Source organism: Oncorhynchus masou, chromosome 23 (genome assembly GCF_036934945.1).
Source record: "Oncorhynchus masou masou isolate Uvic2021 chromosome 23, UVic_Omas_1.1, whole genome shotgun sequence".
NCBI classification, from domain to species: Eukaryota; Metazoa; Chordata; class Actinopteri; order Salmoniformes; family Salmonidae; genus Oncorhynchus; species Oncorhynchus masou.
This window is the reverse complement of record NC_088234.1, coordinates 9,337,599-9,355,098: the sequence shown is the minus strand read 5'-3', so window position 1 is coordinate 9,355,098 and position 17,500 is coordinate 9,337,599. Positions and strand designations below refer to the sequence as shown.

The 17,500-nt window shown below is 52.8% G+C and overlaps 1 protein-coding gene across 1 annotated transcript in view; it reads left to right on the top strand.

The window, feature by feature from the left end:
* The window catches only part of mark2b (MAP/microtubule affinity-regulating kinase 2b), a 104,323-nt gene that overhangs the window by 59,617 nt on the left and 27,206 nt on the right, over positions 1-17,500 (top strand). The window contains exons 14-16 of the mRNA XM_064931072.1: positions 2,194-2,279; positions 10,851-11,012; positions 14,934-15,052. Coding sequence (XP_064787144.1) covers positions 2,194-2,279; positions 10,851-11,012; positions 14,934-15,052 — 367 coding nt within the window. The remainder of the gene's footprint in view (positions 1-2,193; positions 2,280-10,850; positions 11,013-14,933; positions 15,053-17,500) is intronic.

Below are 17,500 nucleotides of genomic sequence, written 5' to 3'. Positions count from 1 at the left end.
ACTCTACACTATAACTATAACACCCTCCACTCTACTCTCTACCACCCTCCACTCTACACTTTAACACCCTCCACTCTACACTGTAACACCCTCCACTCTACCACCCTCCACTCTACACTATAACACCCTCCACTCTACACTATAACACCCTCCTCTCTACACTATAACACCCTCCACTCTACACTATAACACCCTCCTCTCTACACTATAACACCCTCCACTCTACACTATAACACCCTCCACTCTACACTATAACACCCTCCACTCTACACTATAACAACCTCCACTCTACACTATAACACCCTCCACTCTACACTATAACACCCTCCACTCTACACTCTACACTATAACACCCTCCACTCTACACTATAACACCCTCCACTCTACACTATAACACCCTCCACTCTACACTATAACACCCTCCACTCTACCACCCTCCACTCTACACTATAACACCCTCCACTCTACACTATAACACCCTCCACTCTACACTATAACACCCTCCACTCTACACTCTAACACCCTCCACTATAACACCCTCCACTCTACACTATAACACCCTCCATTCTACACTATAACACCCTCCACTCTACACTATAACACCCTCCACTCTGCACTATAACACCCTCCACTCTACACTATAACACCCTCCACTCTACACTATAACACCCTCCACTCTACACTATAACACCCTCCACTCTACACTATAACACCCTCCACTCTACACTATAACACCCTCCACTATACACTATAACACCCTCCACTCTACACTCTAACACCCTCCACTATAACACCCTCCACTCTACACTATAACACCCTCCACTCTACACTAACTATAACACCCTCCACTCTACACTAACTATAACACCCTCCACTCTACACTAACTATAACACCCTCCACTCTACACTAACTATAACACCCTCCACTCTACACTAACTATAACACCCTCCACTCTACACTAACTATAACACCCTCCACTCTACACTAACTATAACACCCTCCACTCTAACACCCTCCACTCTACACTATAACACTCTACACTATAACACTCTACACTATAACACCCTCCACTCTACACTATAACACTCTACACTATAACACTCTACACTATAACACCCTCCACTATAACACCCTCCACTCTACACTATAACACCCTCCACTCTACCACCCTCCACTCTACACTATAACACCCTCCACTCTACACTATAACACCCTCCACTCTACACTATAACTATTACACCCTCCACTCTACACTATAACACCCTCCACTCTACACTATAATACCCTCCACTCTTCACCACTCCACTCTTCACCACTCCACTCTTCACCACTCCACTCTTCACCACTCCACTCTTCACCACTCCACTCTTCACCACACCACTCTTCACCACTCTTCACCACACCACTCTTCTCCACTCTTCACCACGCCACTCTTCACCACACCACTCTTCTCCACTCTTCACCACACCACTCTTCACCACACCACTCTTCACCACACCACGCCTCACCACGCCACACCACTCCACACACACCACTCCACTCACTCCACACACCACTCTACTCCACACACACCACTCCACTCGACTCCACACCACTCTACACCACTCCACTCGACTCCACACCACTCTACACCACTCAACACCACTCTACACCACTCTACTCCACTCCACACCACTCTACACCACTCCACACCACTCTACACCACTCTACACCACTCTACACCACTCTACACCACTCTACTCCACACACACACCACTCTACACCACTCCACACCACTCCGCACCACTCCGCACCACTCTACACCACTCTACACCACTCCACACCACTCCACACCACTCTACACCACTCTACACCACTCCACACCACTCCACTCGACTCCACACCACTCTACACCACTCTACACCACTCCACAGTCGAGTTATGAGTGCATGGTTTAGATTCATGTGTTGTTGACATTGTTCTATACCACAATTATACCCTGTCCTCTTGCCCCCCTCCTCTCTCGCCTCTCTTGCCCCCCTCCTCTCTCGCCTCTCTCTCCTCCCTCGATCTTTTTCTCTCCCCCCTCGATCTCTCTCTCTCTCCCCCTCGATCTCTCTCTCCCCCCTCAATCTCTTTCTCTCCCCCTCGATCTCTCTCTCTCTCTCTCCCCCCTCGATCTCTCTTTCTCGCCTCTCTCTCTCTCTCTACAGAATAGCATATTGTCGGGACGCAGCAGAAACTCTCCTCTCACTGAGAGAGCTTCGCTGGACCAGGGGGTACAGAACGGCAAGGACAGGTACACACACACACACACACACACACACACACACACACACACACACACACACACACACACACACACACACACACACACACAGAGCTTGGCTCTGGCTGCCATTCCTTGCCAGGTTTTAGTCCCCAGCCGCTTGCCAGTTGGCCCAGGCCGGCATGCAGATGTTCCCCAGGGATGGTCAGCCTTCCTGGGCGTGAAAATCATCCATCGCTGGACGAGGATTAGTAGACTAGGATTACTGGCTACACGACAGGCCACAGACACACACACGCCCTTCTCTTCCTCCCTTCACTTCTACCTGTATCTTTAAGAAGAAACACTGTCTCTCCCTGCCGGTACTCTACTGTCTGTCCCTGCCGGTACTCTACTGTCTCTCCATGCCGGTACCCTACTGTCTCTCCCTGCCGGTACTCTACTGTCTCTCCCTGCCGGTACTCTACTGTCTCTCCCTGCCGGTACCCTGCTGTCTCTCCCTGCCGGTACTCTGTCTCTCCCTGCAGGTACTCTACTGTCTCTCCCTGCCGGTACTCTACTGTCTCTCCCTGCCGGTACTATACTGTCTCTCCCTGCCGGTACCCTGCTGTCTCTCCCTGCCGGTACTCTACTGTCTCTCCCTGCCGGTACCCTGCTGTCCCTCCCTGCCGGTACTCTACTGTCTCTCCCTGCCGGTACTCTACTGTCTCTCCATGCCGGTACCCTGCTGTCTCTCCCTGCCGGTACTCTGCTGTCTCTCCCTGCCGGTACTCTACTGTCTCTCCCTGCCGGTACTCTACTGTCTCTCCCTGCCGGTACCCTGCTGTCTCTCCCTGCCGGTACTCTGCTGTCTCTCCCTGCCGGTACTCTGCTGTCTCTCCCTGCCGGTACTCTGCTGTCTCTCCCTGCCGGTACCCTGCTGTCCCTCCCTGCCGGTACTCTGCTGTCCCTCCCTGCCGGTACTCTGCTGTCCCTCCCTGCCGGTACTCTACTGTCTCTCCCTGCCGGTACTCTGCTGTCCCTCCCTGCCGGTACTCTGCTGTCCCTCCCTGCCGGTACTCTGCTGTCTCTCCCTGCCGGTACTCTGCTGCCTCTCCCTGCCGGTACTCTACTGTCTCTCCCTGCCGGTACCCTGCCGGTACTCTACTGTCTCTCCCTGCCGGTATTCTACTGCCTCTCCCTGCCGGTACTCTACTGTCTCTCCCTGCCGGTACTCTACTGTCTCTCCCTGCCGGTACTCTACTGCCTCTCCCTGCCGGTACTCTACTGCCTCTCCCTGCCGGTACTCTACTGTCTCTCCCTGCCGGTACTCTACTGTCTCTCCCTGCCGGTACCCTACTGTCTCTCCCTGCCGGTACTCTACTGCCTCTCCCTGCCGGTACTCTACTGTCTCTCCCTGCCGGTACTCTACTGTCTCTCCCTGCCGGTACTCTACTGTCTCTCCCTGCCGGTACTCTACTGTCTCTCCCTGCCGGTACTCTACTGTCTCTCCCTGCCGGTACCCTACTGTCTCTCCCTGCCGGTACCCTGCTTGTACCCTGCTGCCTCTCCCTGCCGGTACCCTGCTGTTTCTCCCTGCCGGTACCCTACTGTCTCTCCCTGCCGGTACTCTACTGTCTCTCCCTGCCGGTACTCTACTGTCTCTCCCTGCCGGTACTCTACTGTCTCTCCCTGCCGGTACTCTACTGCCTCTCCCTGCCGGTACTCTACTGTCTCTCCCTGCCAGTACTCTACTGTCTCTCCCTGCCGGTACCCTACTGTCTCTACCTGCCGGTACCCTGCTTGTACTCTGCTGTCTCTCCCTGCCGGTACTCTGCTGTCTCTCCCTGCCGGTACCCTACTGTCTCTCCCTGCCGGTACTCTACTGTCTCTCCCTGCCGGTACTCTACTGTCTCTCCCTGCCGGTACTCTACTGCCTCTCCCTGCCAGTACTCTACTGTCTCTCCCTGCCGGTACCCTACTGTCTCTACCTGCCGGTACCCTGCTTGTACCCTGCTGTCTCTCCCTGCCGGTACCCTGCTGTCTCTCCCTGCCGGTACTCTGCTGCCTCTCCCTGCCGGTACCCTGCTGTTTCTCCCTGCCGGTACCCTGCTGTCTCTCCCTGCCGGTACTCTACTGTCTCTCCCTGCCGGTACTCTACTGTCTCTCCCTGCCGGTACTCTACTGCCTCTCCCTGCCGGTACTCTACTGCCTCTCCCTGCCGGTACTCTACTGTCTCTCCCTGCCGGTACCCTACTGTCTCTCCCTGCCGGTACCCTACTGTCTCTCCCTGCCGGTACCCTGCTGTCTCTCCCTGCCGGTACCCTACTGTCTCTCCCTGCCGGTACCCTGCTGTCTCTCCCTGCCGGTACTCTGCTGTCTCTCCCTGCCGGTACTCTGCTGTCTCTCCCTGCCGGTACCCTGCTGTCTCTCCCTGCCGGTACCCTGCTGGCTCTCCCTGCCGGTACCCTGCTGGCTCTCCCTGCCGGTACCCTGCTGTCTCTCCCTGGCGGTACTCTACTGTCTCTCCCTGCCGGTACTCTGCTGTCTCTCCCTGCCGGTACTCTGCTGTCTCTCCCTGCCGGTACTCTGCTGTCTCTCCCTGCCGGTACTCTGCTGTCTCTCCCTGCCGGTACTCTGCTGTCCCTCCCTGCCGGTACTCTGCTGTCTCTCCCTGCCGGTACCCTGCTGTCTCTCCCTGCCGGTACCCTGCTGTCCCTCCCTGCCGGTACTCTGCTGTCTCTCCCTGCCGGTACCCTACTGTCTCTCCCTGCCGGTACTCTACTGTCTCTCCCTGCCGATACTCTACTGTCTCTCCCTGCCGGTACTCTACTGTCTCTCCCTGCCGGTACCCTGCTGTCCCTCCCTGCCGGTACTCTACTGTCTCTCCCTGCCGATACTCTACTGTCTCTCCCTGCCGGTACCCTACTGTCTCTCCCTGCCGGTACCCTGCTGTCCCTCCCTGCCGGTACTCTACTGTCTCTCCCTGCCGATACTCTACTGTCTCTCCCTGCCGGTACTCTGCTGTCTCTCCCTGCCGATACTCTACTGTCTCTCCATGCCGGTACCCTGCTGTCCCTCCCTGCCGGTACCCTGCTGTCTCTCCCTGCCGGTACTCTACTGTCTCTCCCTGCCGGTACTCTACTGTCTCTCCCTGCCGGTACTCTACTGTCTCTCCCTGCCGGTACTCTACTGTCTCTCCCTGCCGGTACTCTACTGTCTCTCCCTGCCGGTACTCTACTGTCTCTCCCTGCCGGTACTCTACTGTCTCTCCCTGCCGGTACTCTACTGTCCCTCCCTGCCGGTACTCTGCTGCCCCTCCCTGCCAACTAGCTGTCTCTCTAACGTTCCGACTGTCAGTTCTCTTCACTCGCTAAAACAGATGAACGCACGCACAAACACACAGACACATACACACAGACTCATACACACACACACTTCAACCTGCCATAGGCTGTATGTGTCCACTATGGAGTAACCACGGTTGGAGTTTGAGTCAGTGAATTCTTCCCGTTGGAATCATAGAAATCAAATCACATTATTTTGAATAGTTTACTTCATATTGACGTCGTTGTTAGAAAACGATCATCTTAAACAGACACGTTTTAAAACGATTCTCATAAAATGTTTTGATTGTAAATCTATGAATTGTATGTTTCACCTAATGTGGAAGTGCTCTCCGCCCTGGTTATCATGCTTCATCATTTAAATGACACCTTATTCCCTCTGTAGTACACTACTTATGATCAGGAGCACTAACCCTAACCCTCCATGGAGCACTAACCCTCTATGGAGCACTAACCCTCCATGGAGCACTAACCCTCCATGGAGCACTAACCCTCTATGGAGCACTAACCCTAACCCTCTATGGAGCACTAACCCTCCAAGGAGCACTAACCCTCCATGGAGCACTAACCCTCTATGGAGCACTAACCCTAACCCTCTATGGAGCACTAACCCTCCATGGAGCACTAACCCTAACCCTCCATGGAGCACTAACCCTAACCCTCCATGGAGCACTAACCCTGACCTTCCATGGAGCACTAACCCTCCATGGAGCACTAACCCTCCATGGAGCACTAACCCTCCATGGAGCACTAACCCTCCATGGAGCACTAACCCTCCATGGAGCACTAACCCTCCATGGAGCACCAACCCTCCATGGAGCACTAACCCTCCATGGAGCACTAACCCTAACCCTCTATGGAGCACTAACCCTGACCTTCCATGGAGCACTAACCCTCCATGGAGCACTAACCCTCTATAGAGCACTAACCCTCTATGGAGCACTAACCCTTCATGGAGCACTAACCCTCTATGGAGCACTAACCCTCTATGGAGCACTAACCCTCCATGGAGCACTAACCCTCCATGGAGCACTAACCCTCTATGGAGCACTAACCCTCTATGGAGCACTAACACTAACCCTCCATGGAGCACTAACACTAACCCTCCATGGAGCACTAACACTAACCCTCCATGGAGCACTAAACCTCTATGGAGCACGAACCCTCTATGGAGCACGAACCCTCTATGGAGCACTAACCCTCTATGGAGCACTAACCCTCTATGGAGCACTAACCCTCTATGGACCACTAACCCTCCATGGACCACTAACACAAACCCTCTATGGGGCACTAACACTAACCCTCTATGGAGCACTAACTCTAACCCTCTATGGAGCACTAACTCTAACCCTCTATGGAGCACTAACTCTAACCCTCTATGGAGCACTAACTCTAACCCTCTATGGAGCACTAACCCTCTATGGAGCACTAACCCTCTATGGAGCACTAACCCTCTATGGAGCACAAACCCTCTATGGAGCACTAACCCTCTATGGAGCACTAACTCTAACCCTCTATGAAGCACTAACCCTCTATGGAGCACTAACCCTCTATGGAGCACTAACCCTCTATGGAGCACTAACCCTCTATGGAGCACTAACACTAACCCTCTATGGAGCACTAACCCTCTATGGAGCACTAACCCTCTATGGAGCACTAACCCTCTATGGAGCACTAACCCTGACCCTCCATGGAGCACTAACCCTCCATAGAGCACTAACCCTCCATGGCTCATGGTCTATAGAAGTGCACTATATAGGGAATAAGGTGTCATTAGACTTAAAGGGATTTAAGTGACTCTTTCAATGTTGATTTGATATGTGTGTGTGTCCCAAACGGCACCCGACCCGCTGTTTAGTGGGCCCTGGTCTAAAGTAGTGCACTATATAGGGAATAGGGTGGCGTTTTGGAACATCCCATGTCATGTCATTAACCTAAATACAGTGTGGAGTTGTCCTCCCTCCCTCCCTTCCCCACTCCCTCCCTTCCCCACTCCCTCCCTTTCTTCTCCCCCTTCCCCACTCCCTCCCTTTCTTCTCCCCCTTCCCCCTCTCTCCCTTTCTTCTCCCCTTCCCCACTCCCTCCCTTTCTTCTCCCCCTTCCCCCCTCTCTCCCTTTCTTCTCCCCCTTCCCCACTCCCTCCCTTTCTTCTCCCCCTTCCCCCCTCTCTCCCTTTCTTCTCCCCTTCCCCACTCCCTCCCTTTCTTCTCCCCTTCCCCACTCCCTCCCTTTCTTCTCCCCCTTCCCCCTCTCCCCCTCCCTCCCCCTCCCTTCCTTCCCTCTCCCTCCCTCTTCTCCCCCTTCCCCACTCCCTCCCTCTCTTCCCCCTCCCTCCCTCTCTTCTCCCTCCCTCCCATCTGTCTGTCTGTGTGTCCCTCCCTCCCTCCCATTTCTCTGTCTGTCTGTGTCTCTCTCTCCCCCCTCCCTACCTCCCTCCCATCTCTCTGTCTGTCTGTGTGTCTCTCTCCCCTCCCTCCCTCCCTCCCTCCCTCCCTCCCTCCCTCCCTCCCTCCCTCCCTCCCATCTCTCTTGTCTGTCTGTGTGTCCCTCCCTCCCTCCCTCCCATCTCTCTGTCTGTCTGTCTCTCTCTCTCTCTGTATAAAGGGATCAGTGATGGAATATTAACTGTGAAGATCATAAGATCGTAAAGATCACACACACTCCCTCCCTCTAGTCGTCTCCACACACACTACCTCCCTCTAGTCGTCTCCACACACTCCCTCCCTCTAGTTGTCTCCACACACTCCCTCCCTCTAGTCGTCTCCACACACACTCCCTCCCTCTATTCGTCTCCACACACTCCCTCCCTCTAGTCGTCTCCACACACACTACCTCCCTCTAGTCGTCTCCACACACTACCTCCCTCTAGTCGTCTCCACACACACTACCTCCCTCTAGTCGTCTCCACACACTACCTCCCTCTAGTCGTCTCCACACACACTACCTCCCTCTAGTCGTCTCCACACACACTACCTCCCTCTAGTCGTCTCCACACACTACCTCCCTCCCTCTCGTCGTCTCCACACAACCTCCCTCCCTCCCTCTAGTCGTCTCCACACACACAACCTCCCTCTAGTCGTCTCCACACTACCTCCCTCCCTCTAGTCGTCTCCACACTACCTCCCTCCCTCTAGTCGTCTCCACACTACCTCCCTCCCTCTAGTCGTCTCCACACTACCTCCCTCCCTCTAGTCGTCTCCACACTACCTCCCTCCCTCCCTCTAGTCGTCTCCACACTACCTCCCTCCCTCCCTCTAGTCGTCTCCACACACACTACCTCCCTCCCTCTAGTCGTCTCCACACACACTACCTCCCTCCCTCTAGTCGTCTCCACACTACCTCCCTCCCTCTAGTCGTCTCCACACACTACCTCCCTCCCTCTAGTCGTCTCCACACACTACCTCCCTCCCTCTAGTCGTCTCCACACACAACCTCCCTCCCTCTAGTCGTCTCCACACACACTACCTCCCTCCCTCTAGTCGTCTCCACACTACCTCCCTCCCTCTAGTCGTCTCCACACACACTACCTCCCTCCCTCTAGTCGTCTCCACACACACTACCTCCCTCTAGTCGTCTCCACACACACTACCTCCCTCTAGTCGTCTCCACACACACTACCTCCCTCCCTCTAGTCGTCTCCACTACCTCCCTCCCTCTAGTCGTCTCCACACTACCTCCCTCCCTCTAGTCGTCTCCACACTACCTCCCTCCCTCTAGTCGTCTCCACTACCTCCCTCCCTCTAGTCGTCTCCACACTACCTCCCTCCCTCTAGTCGTCTCCACACTACCTCCCTCCCTCTAGTCGTCTCCACACACACTACCTCCCTCTAGTCGTCTCCACACACACTACCTCCCTCCCTCTAGTCGTCTCCACTACCTCCCTCCCTCTAGTCGTCTCCACACACACTACCTCCCTCCCTCTAGTCGTCTCCACTACCTCCCTCCCTCTAGTCGTCTCCACACTACCTCCCTCCCTCTAGTCGTCTCCACACTACCTCCCTCCCTCTAGTCGTCTCCACTACCTCCCTCCCTCTAGTCGTCTCCACTACCTCCCTCCCTCTAGTCGTCTCCACACTACCTCCCTCCCTCTAGTCGTCTCCACTACCTCCCTCCCTCTTGTCGTCTCCACACACACTACCTCCCTCCCTCTAGTCGTCTCCACTACCTCCCTCCCTCTAGTCGTCTCCACACACACTACCTCCCTCCCTCTAGTCGTCTCCACTACCTCCCTCCCTCTAGTCGTCTCCACACACACTACCTCCCTCCCTCTAGTCGTCTCCACACACAACCTCCAGTCCTCAGCCTGAATAAATACAGTTATTTCCCCACCACAAGCCATGCTAATCCCTGTCTGTCTGTCTGTCCTCTTCTTTTGGCTATGTATGGCTGTTCTGTCACTATGTAATCAGCAGTCTGTTGCTTTGACCTCCATTGAACCTCCTCTCTTTCTCTGTGTGTGTGTGTGTGTGTTTAAGCTCTTGTCAACAACTCTCTACTTCTGCTCCCCTGTATTTGTTAGTCTATTTCTACTCTTTTATTCCTGTCCTCTCCTCTCTCTTCCTCGCTTACCCTTCCCACCGCTCTCCCTCCCCTTCTCTCACTCCCCTTCTCTCCTTCTCTCCCTCCCCTTCTCTCCCTCCCCTTCTCTCCCTCCCCTTCTCTCCCTCCCCTTCTCTCCCTCCCCTTCTCTCCCTCCCCTTCTCTCCTTCTCTCCCTCCCCTTCTCTCCCTCCCCTTCTCTCCTTCTCTCCCTCCCCTTCTCTCCCTCCCCTTCTCTCCTTCTCTCCCTCCCCTTCTCTCTCCCTCCCCCTTCTCTCCCTCCCCCTTCTCTCCCTCCCCTTCTCTCCCTCCCCTTCTCCCCCTCCCCTTCTCCCCTTCTCCCCTCCCCCCCTCTCCCTTCTCTCCCTCCCCTTCTCTCCCCCCTTCTCTCCCTCCCCTTCTCTCCCCCCCTTCTCTCCCTCCCCTTCTCCCCTTCTCCCCCTCCCCTTCTCTCCCTCCCCTTCTCTCTCCCTCCCCTTCTCTCACTCCCCTTCTCTCCTTCTCTCCCTCCCCTTCTCTCACTCCCCTTCTCTCCCTCCCCTTCTCTCCCTCCCCTTCTCTCCCTCCCCTTCTCTCCCTCCCCTTCTCTCCCTCCCCTATGCTGAAAGTGTTAGGTTTTGCTGCTCCTAACCATGCTTATCCCATCCACGCCCTGCCCGCCCTCACACACTCCTGTCATGCATGTGTGTGTGTGTGTGTGTGTGTGTGTCGGGCGGGCGCTCCCCTCCCCCTACCAGCCTGAACACCCCCGGGTCCCGAGCCTCCACCTCGTCTGCTGCTGCCATCCTCTCCTCTTCCTCCTCTTCCTCCCGTCCCCGCCAACACAAGTCCCTGTCCACCTCCAACCACCCCTGTCCGCCTCCCGGCCCTGACTTCCACGCACTGCACCACCGGCCCAGGCAAGTGGCCTCTAACCCCCTTACTACACCCTGCTAGACCCCCTCCCAGAAACCCCGGGTCTGGAGTTCGAGAGGGAGGGAGAGCGAGGGGGATGGAAAGAGAAATTGAGGATGGTTTTTCAGAAGCAGGAAGAGTGGAGAGACGGACAGAGGAGAGGAAAGAGAGGGAGGGAGGGATGGAGGGATGGACAAAGGAGAGGGAGGGAGGGACGGACAGTGGAGAGGAAAGAGAGGGAGGGAGGGATGGAGGGATGGACAAAGGAGAGGGAGAGACAGACAGAGGAGAGGAAAGAGAGGGAGGGAGGGATGGACAAAGGAGAGGGAGGGAGGGACGGACAGTGGAGAGGAAAGAGAGGGAGGGAGGGATGGAGGGATGGACAAAGGAGAGGGATGGAGGGACGGACAGTGGAGAGGAAAGAGAGGGAGGGAGGGAGGGATGGAGGGATGGACAAAGGAGAGGGAGGGAGGGACGGACAGTGGAGAGGAAAGAGAGGGAGGGAGGGATGGAGGGATGGACAAAGGAGAAGGAGGGAGGGACAGTGGAGAGGGATGGAGGGACAGTGGAGAAGGAGGGAGGGAGGGACAGTGGAGAAGGAGGGAGGTGAGGGACAGTGGAGAAGGAGGGAGGGAGGGACAGTGGAGAAGGTGGGACAGTGGAGAAGGAGGGAGGGACAGTGGAGAAGGAGGGAGGGAGGGAGGGAGGGACAGTGGAGAAGGAGGGAGGGAGGGACAGTGGAGAAGGAGGGACAGTGGGAAATGTATAAACCCTTGGTGTGCTCTTTCTCAATTTGTCTTTTGGTGATTCCTCGCCTCCTCAACCATATTGGAGAAGGTCCCCACCCCTTCTGACCTTCTTCTCCATTGGGTTTTCAGAAGAAGACGAGGAGATTGGATGCAAGCAATTGAGACAGTGAAGGGAGGGAGTTTTCTGATTGAATGATCAATGCTTCCATGTTGTAACATCTGTCCTCTCACCCAACCAACGCCAGATTGACCCAGTCGTACCGTAGTATCTATCTTATTTGACATCTTGGAGAATGAAATCTCTTGAGATGCACAATCTCGCTTTCAAGTGTCCAAATATATATTTGAACCTCGGCTACAACTACTAATACAACTAAGTACCGAAATAATATATACATATTTACTAATATCTTAACATGGTGATGTTTCTATTAGCTTACAGTTTGTTCTGAACATTTGAAAAACGTATTTCTTAAATTCACTGTGATTTTGCCCTGATTTGTTTAAGAAACATTATTCCAGTCAGTTGGTTCTTTTGTATCTGAAAGATGTACCCTTGGAATTTGTAGCGTGAGTCTTGTAAAGTTAGGTGTTCCTTAATTAATATATACAGGGACATTTGAAGTTGATACATTTAGAAATAAATTGATACCAATGCGGTTGTCTTCTTTTGGTGAGCGACAGTCCATTTTTAGTGATTCAGACAACGTCTTATAATGGCATACAAGATTGGATTCGCAAATTATTGACAAGAGGTTTGGAGTAGGGTTGTGAAAGTTTAAATTAAATTGGGATGCTTAACGTTAAGAAAAATCCTTAATGGAAACTTTTTCTTTGTTGTTGTTCTTTTTGTTGTTGTTGTGTTCTTGAAGTACAGCAACTAATCAGTCTCATCCATTCCAAAAATACTGAATCTTGGGGGTCGATTTCTAGCAGAAGATTTGTTTTCTTTCTTCTAAATGTCTTGGTTAAGACATTTCCATACTTACTGTTTAAGGAGAGAGTGGTCTGCTCGCAGGCACCTCGAGATTATTTTTATTGACAGTTCTGGTCACCTCGTGACAGTCATGGCTAGAAGGGATCCCGCTTTTGTCAACCGCCTGCTGAAGTTCTCCTAACCTGCTACGAAAATGAAAAATCTGAATTTCATTTGGAAAAATGTGCATCCTTTCGAGCCGTAATGCCAAGAGGTGGACGTTGGTCCCGCTTCAGAAGCACCATTCATATATACATGCCAAGTGAAGGACCCATTCAGTGGCGCTTCCAAACTGGCAACAGAAAAGGTTTTTGTGTCTTGTTGGCATTTTAAAAAGCCGTAGTGTCCCCTTAGACAAACAGACCGTGGCGGTAGGCCTGTATGACTGTGGTAGATATAACTTCATTATCCGACCGTGGCGGTAGGCCTGTATGACTGTGGTAGATATAACTTCATTATCCGACCGTGGCGGTAGGCCTGTATGACTGTGGTAGATATAACTACATTATCCGACCGTGGCGGTAGGCCTATATGACTGTGGTAGATATAACTTCATTATCTGACCGTAGCGGTAGGCCTGTATGACTGTGGTAGATATAACTACATTATCCGACCATAGCGGTAGGCCTGTATGACTGTGGTAGATATAACTACATTATCCGACCATAGCGGTAGGCCTGTATGACTGTGGTAGATATAACTACATTATCCGACCATAGCGGTAGGCCTGTATGACTGTGGTAGATATAACTACATTATCCGACCATAGCGGTAGGCCTGTATGACTGTGGTAGATATAACTACATTATCCGACCATAGCGGTAGGCCTGTATGACTGTGGTAGATATAACTACATTATCCGACCATAGCGGTAGGCCTGTATGACTGTGGTAGATATAACTTCTTTAGCCGACCGTAGCGGTTGGCCTGTATGACTGTGGTAGATAACTTCATTATACGATTGGCCCAGCCAATCAGAACTCGTTTATCTAAACATTAGGAGACACACACACACACTCTGGGGACAGACACACACACACACACACTCTCTGGGGACAGACACACACACACACACACACTCTGGGGACAGACACACACACACACACACTCACTCTGGGGACAGACACACACACACACACTCACTCTGGGGACAGACACACACACTCACTCTGGGGACAGACACACACACACACTCACTCTGGGGACAGACACACACACACACACACTGTCTGGGGACAGACACACACACACACACACTCTCTGGGGACAGACACACACACACACTCACTCTCTGGGGACAGACACACACACACACACACTCACTCTGGGGACAGACACACACACACTCTCTGGGGACAGACACACACACACACACTCTCTGGGGACAGACACACACACACACACACACACACACACACACACACTCTGGGGACAGACACACACACACTCACTCTGGGGACAGACACACACACACACACTCACTCTGGGGACAGACACACACACACACTCACTCTGGGGACAGACACACACACACACACACACTCTGGGGACAGACACACACACACACTCACTCTGGGGACAGACACACACACACACTCACTCTGGGGACAGACACACACACACACACTCACTCTGGGGACAGACACACACACTCACTCTGGGGACAGACACACACACTCTAGGGACAGACACACACACACACACACACGGCTACATAACAGAATGTAGCATAATGGGGCGGCAGGTCGCCTAGTGATTAGAGCGTTGGGCCAGTAACCGAAAGGTTGCTATATTGAATCCCCGAGCTGACGATGTAAAAATCTGTCGTTCTGTCCCTGAACGAGGCAGTTAACCCACCGTTCCTAGGCTGTCATTGTAAATAGGGATTTGTTCTTAACTGACTTGCCTGGTTAAATTAAAAATAATAACGGCTGCTACCCTCCAACGTTGGTCAGAGCCAAGTCCTTCACACCTGTGGTGCCAAATCTATTACTGTGATGGAGGGGTAGTCTAGAACGGAATAAATATGTATCTGTCCCCGAGTGAGTGTGAGTGTGAGTGTGAGTGTGAGTGTGAGTGTGAGTGTGAGTGTGTGTGTGAGTGTGAGTGTGTGTGTGTGTGCGATCCAAATGTTTATATACAAGTTCACTACTCTAATCCACCCCTCCTCTCCGTCTTCACCTCTCTCCGTCTCCTAACAGCACTCCCCACCAGAGACCACCTGGCGCGTCCCCCTCAGCCCACAACATCAGCAGCTCCGCGGTGACGGACCGGACCAACTTCTCCCGGGGGGTGGCCATCCGCAGCACCTTCCACGCAGGTAATATTACATGTTATTATACTTCCCCACACCCTGTTCCAGCTCCGCGGCGATCAGGTTGAAGCTACTGAAGCACACCTGTGGTACTCTCTGGTTCTCTGGTACTCTGTGGTTCTCTGGTACTCTGTGGTTCTCTGGTACTCTGTGGTTCTCTGGTACTCTGTGGTTCTCTGGTACTCTGTGGTTCTCTGGTTCTCTGGTACTCTGGTACTCTGTGGTTCTCTGGTACTCTGTGGTTCTCTGGTTCTCTGGTACTCTGGTACTCTCTGGTACTCTGTGGTTCTCTGTGGTTCTCAGGTACTCTGGTTCTCTATGGTACTCTGGTTCTCTATGGTACTCTGGTTCTCTATGGTACTCTGGTTCTCTGGTACTCTGGTTCTCTATGGTACTCTGGTTCTCTGGTACTCTGGTTCTCTGTGGTACTCTGGTTCTCTGTGGTACTCTGGTACTCTGTGGTACTCTGGTTCTCTATGGTACTCTGGTTCTCTATGGTACTCTGGTTCTCTATGGTACTCTGGTTCTCTGTGGTACTCTGGTTCTCTATGGTACTCTGGTTCTCTATGGTACTCTGGTTCTCTGTGGTACTCTGGTACTCTGGTTCTCTATGGTACTCTGGTTCTCTATGGTACTCTGGTTCTCTGTGGTACTCTGGTTCTCTATGGTTCTCTGGTACTCTGGTTCTCTGTGGTACTCTGGTTCTCTATGGTACTCTGGTTCTCTATGGTACTCTGGTTCGCTGTGGTACTCTGGTACTCTGTGGTACTCTGGTTCTCTATGGTTCTCTGGTACTGTGGTACTCTGGTACTCTGTGGTACTCTGGTTCTCTATGGTTCTCTGGTTCTCTGTGGTACTCTGGTTCTCTATGGTTCTCTGTGGTACTCTGGTTCTCTGTGGTACTCTGGTTCTCTGTGGTACTCTGTGGTTCTCTGGTTCTCTATGGTTCTCTGGTACTCTGTGGTACTCTGGTTCTCTATGGTTCTCTGGTACTCTGTGGTATTCTGGTTCTCTATGGTTCTCTGGTACTCTGGTTCTCTATGGTTCTCTGGTACTCTGGTTTTCTGTGGTACTCTGGTTCTCTGTGGTTCTCTTATTTATCCGTTATTTTACCAGGTAAGTTGACTGAGAACACGTTCTCATTTGCAGCAACATCCTGGGGAATAGTTACAGGGGAGAGGAGGGGGATGAATGAGCCAATTATAAACTGGGGATGATTTGGTGACCGTGATGGTTTGAGGGCCAGATTGGGAATTTAGCCAGGACACCGGGGTTAACACCCCTACTCTTACGATAAGTCCCATGGGATCTTTAATGATCAGTACCTCTGGTACTCTGTGGTTCTCTGATACTCTCTCTGGTACTCTGTGGTTCTCTGATACTCTCTCTGGTACTCTGTGGTTCTCTGGTACTCTGTGGTTCTCTGATACTCTCTCTGGTACTCTGTGGTTCTCTGATACTCTCTCTGGTACTCTGTGGTTCTCTGGTACTCTGTGGTTCTCTGATACTCTCTCTGGTACTCTGTGGTTCTCTGATACTCTCTCTGGTACTCTGTGGTTCTCTGATACTCTCTCTGGTACTCTGTGGTTCTCTGATACTCTCTCTGGTACTCTGTGGTTCTCTGGTACTCTGTGGTTCTCTGATACTCTCTCTGGTACTCTGTGGTTCTCTGATACTCTTTCTGGTACTCTGTGGTTCTCTCTGGTACTCTGTGGTTCTCTGGTACTCTGTGGTTCTCTGGTACTCTGTGGTTCTCTGGTTCTCAATGGTTCTCTGTGCTTCTCTGGTTCGTTCTGGTTCTCTGGTTCTTTGTGGTACACTGTGGTTCTCTGTGCCTCTCTGGTACTCTGTGCTTCTCTGGTTCTCTGTGCTTCTCTGGTACTCTGTGGGTCTCTGGTACTCTGTGGTTCTCTGGTACTCTGTGGTTTTTCTGGTACTCTGGTTCTCTGTGCTTCTCTGTGGTTCTCTGGTACTCTGTGCTTCTCTGGTTCTCTGTGGTTCTCTGGTTCTCTGTGGTTCTCTGTGGTTCACTGGTTATCTGTGGTTCTCTGGTTCTCTGTGGTTTTCTGGTACTCTGGTTCTCTGTGGTTCTCTGTGGTTCTCTGGTTCTCTGTGGTTCTCTGGTACTCTGTGGTTCTCTGTGGTTCTCTGGTACTCTGTGGTTTTCTGGTACTCTGGTTCTCTGTGGTTCTCTGTGGGTCTCTGGTACTCTGTGGTTTTCTGGTACTCTGGTTCTCTGTGGTTCTCTGTCAGTGTCGTCTTGCATCACACTCATCTGCTGTGCTCCTGGTGGCGCTGTCAGTTTAAATGTTTCTATCTCTAACTGGGACGGTCAGCAGAGAGGGGCCTCTAACTGGGACGGTCAGCAGAGAGGGGCCTCTAACTGGGACGGTCAGCAGAGAGGGGCCTCTAACTGGGACGGTCAGCAGAGAGGGCCCTCTAACTGGGACGGTC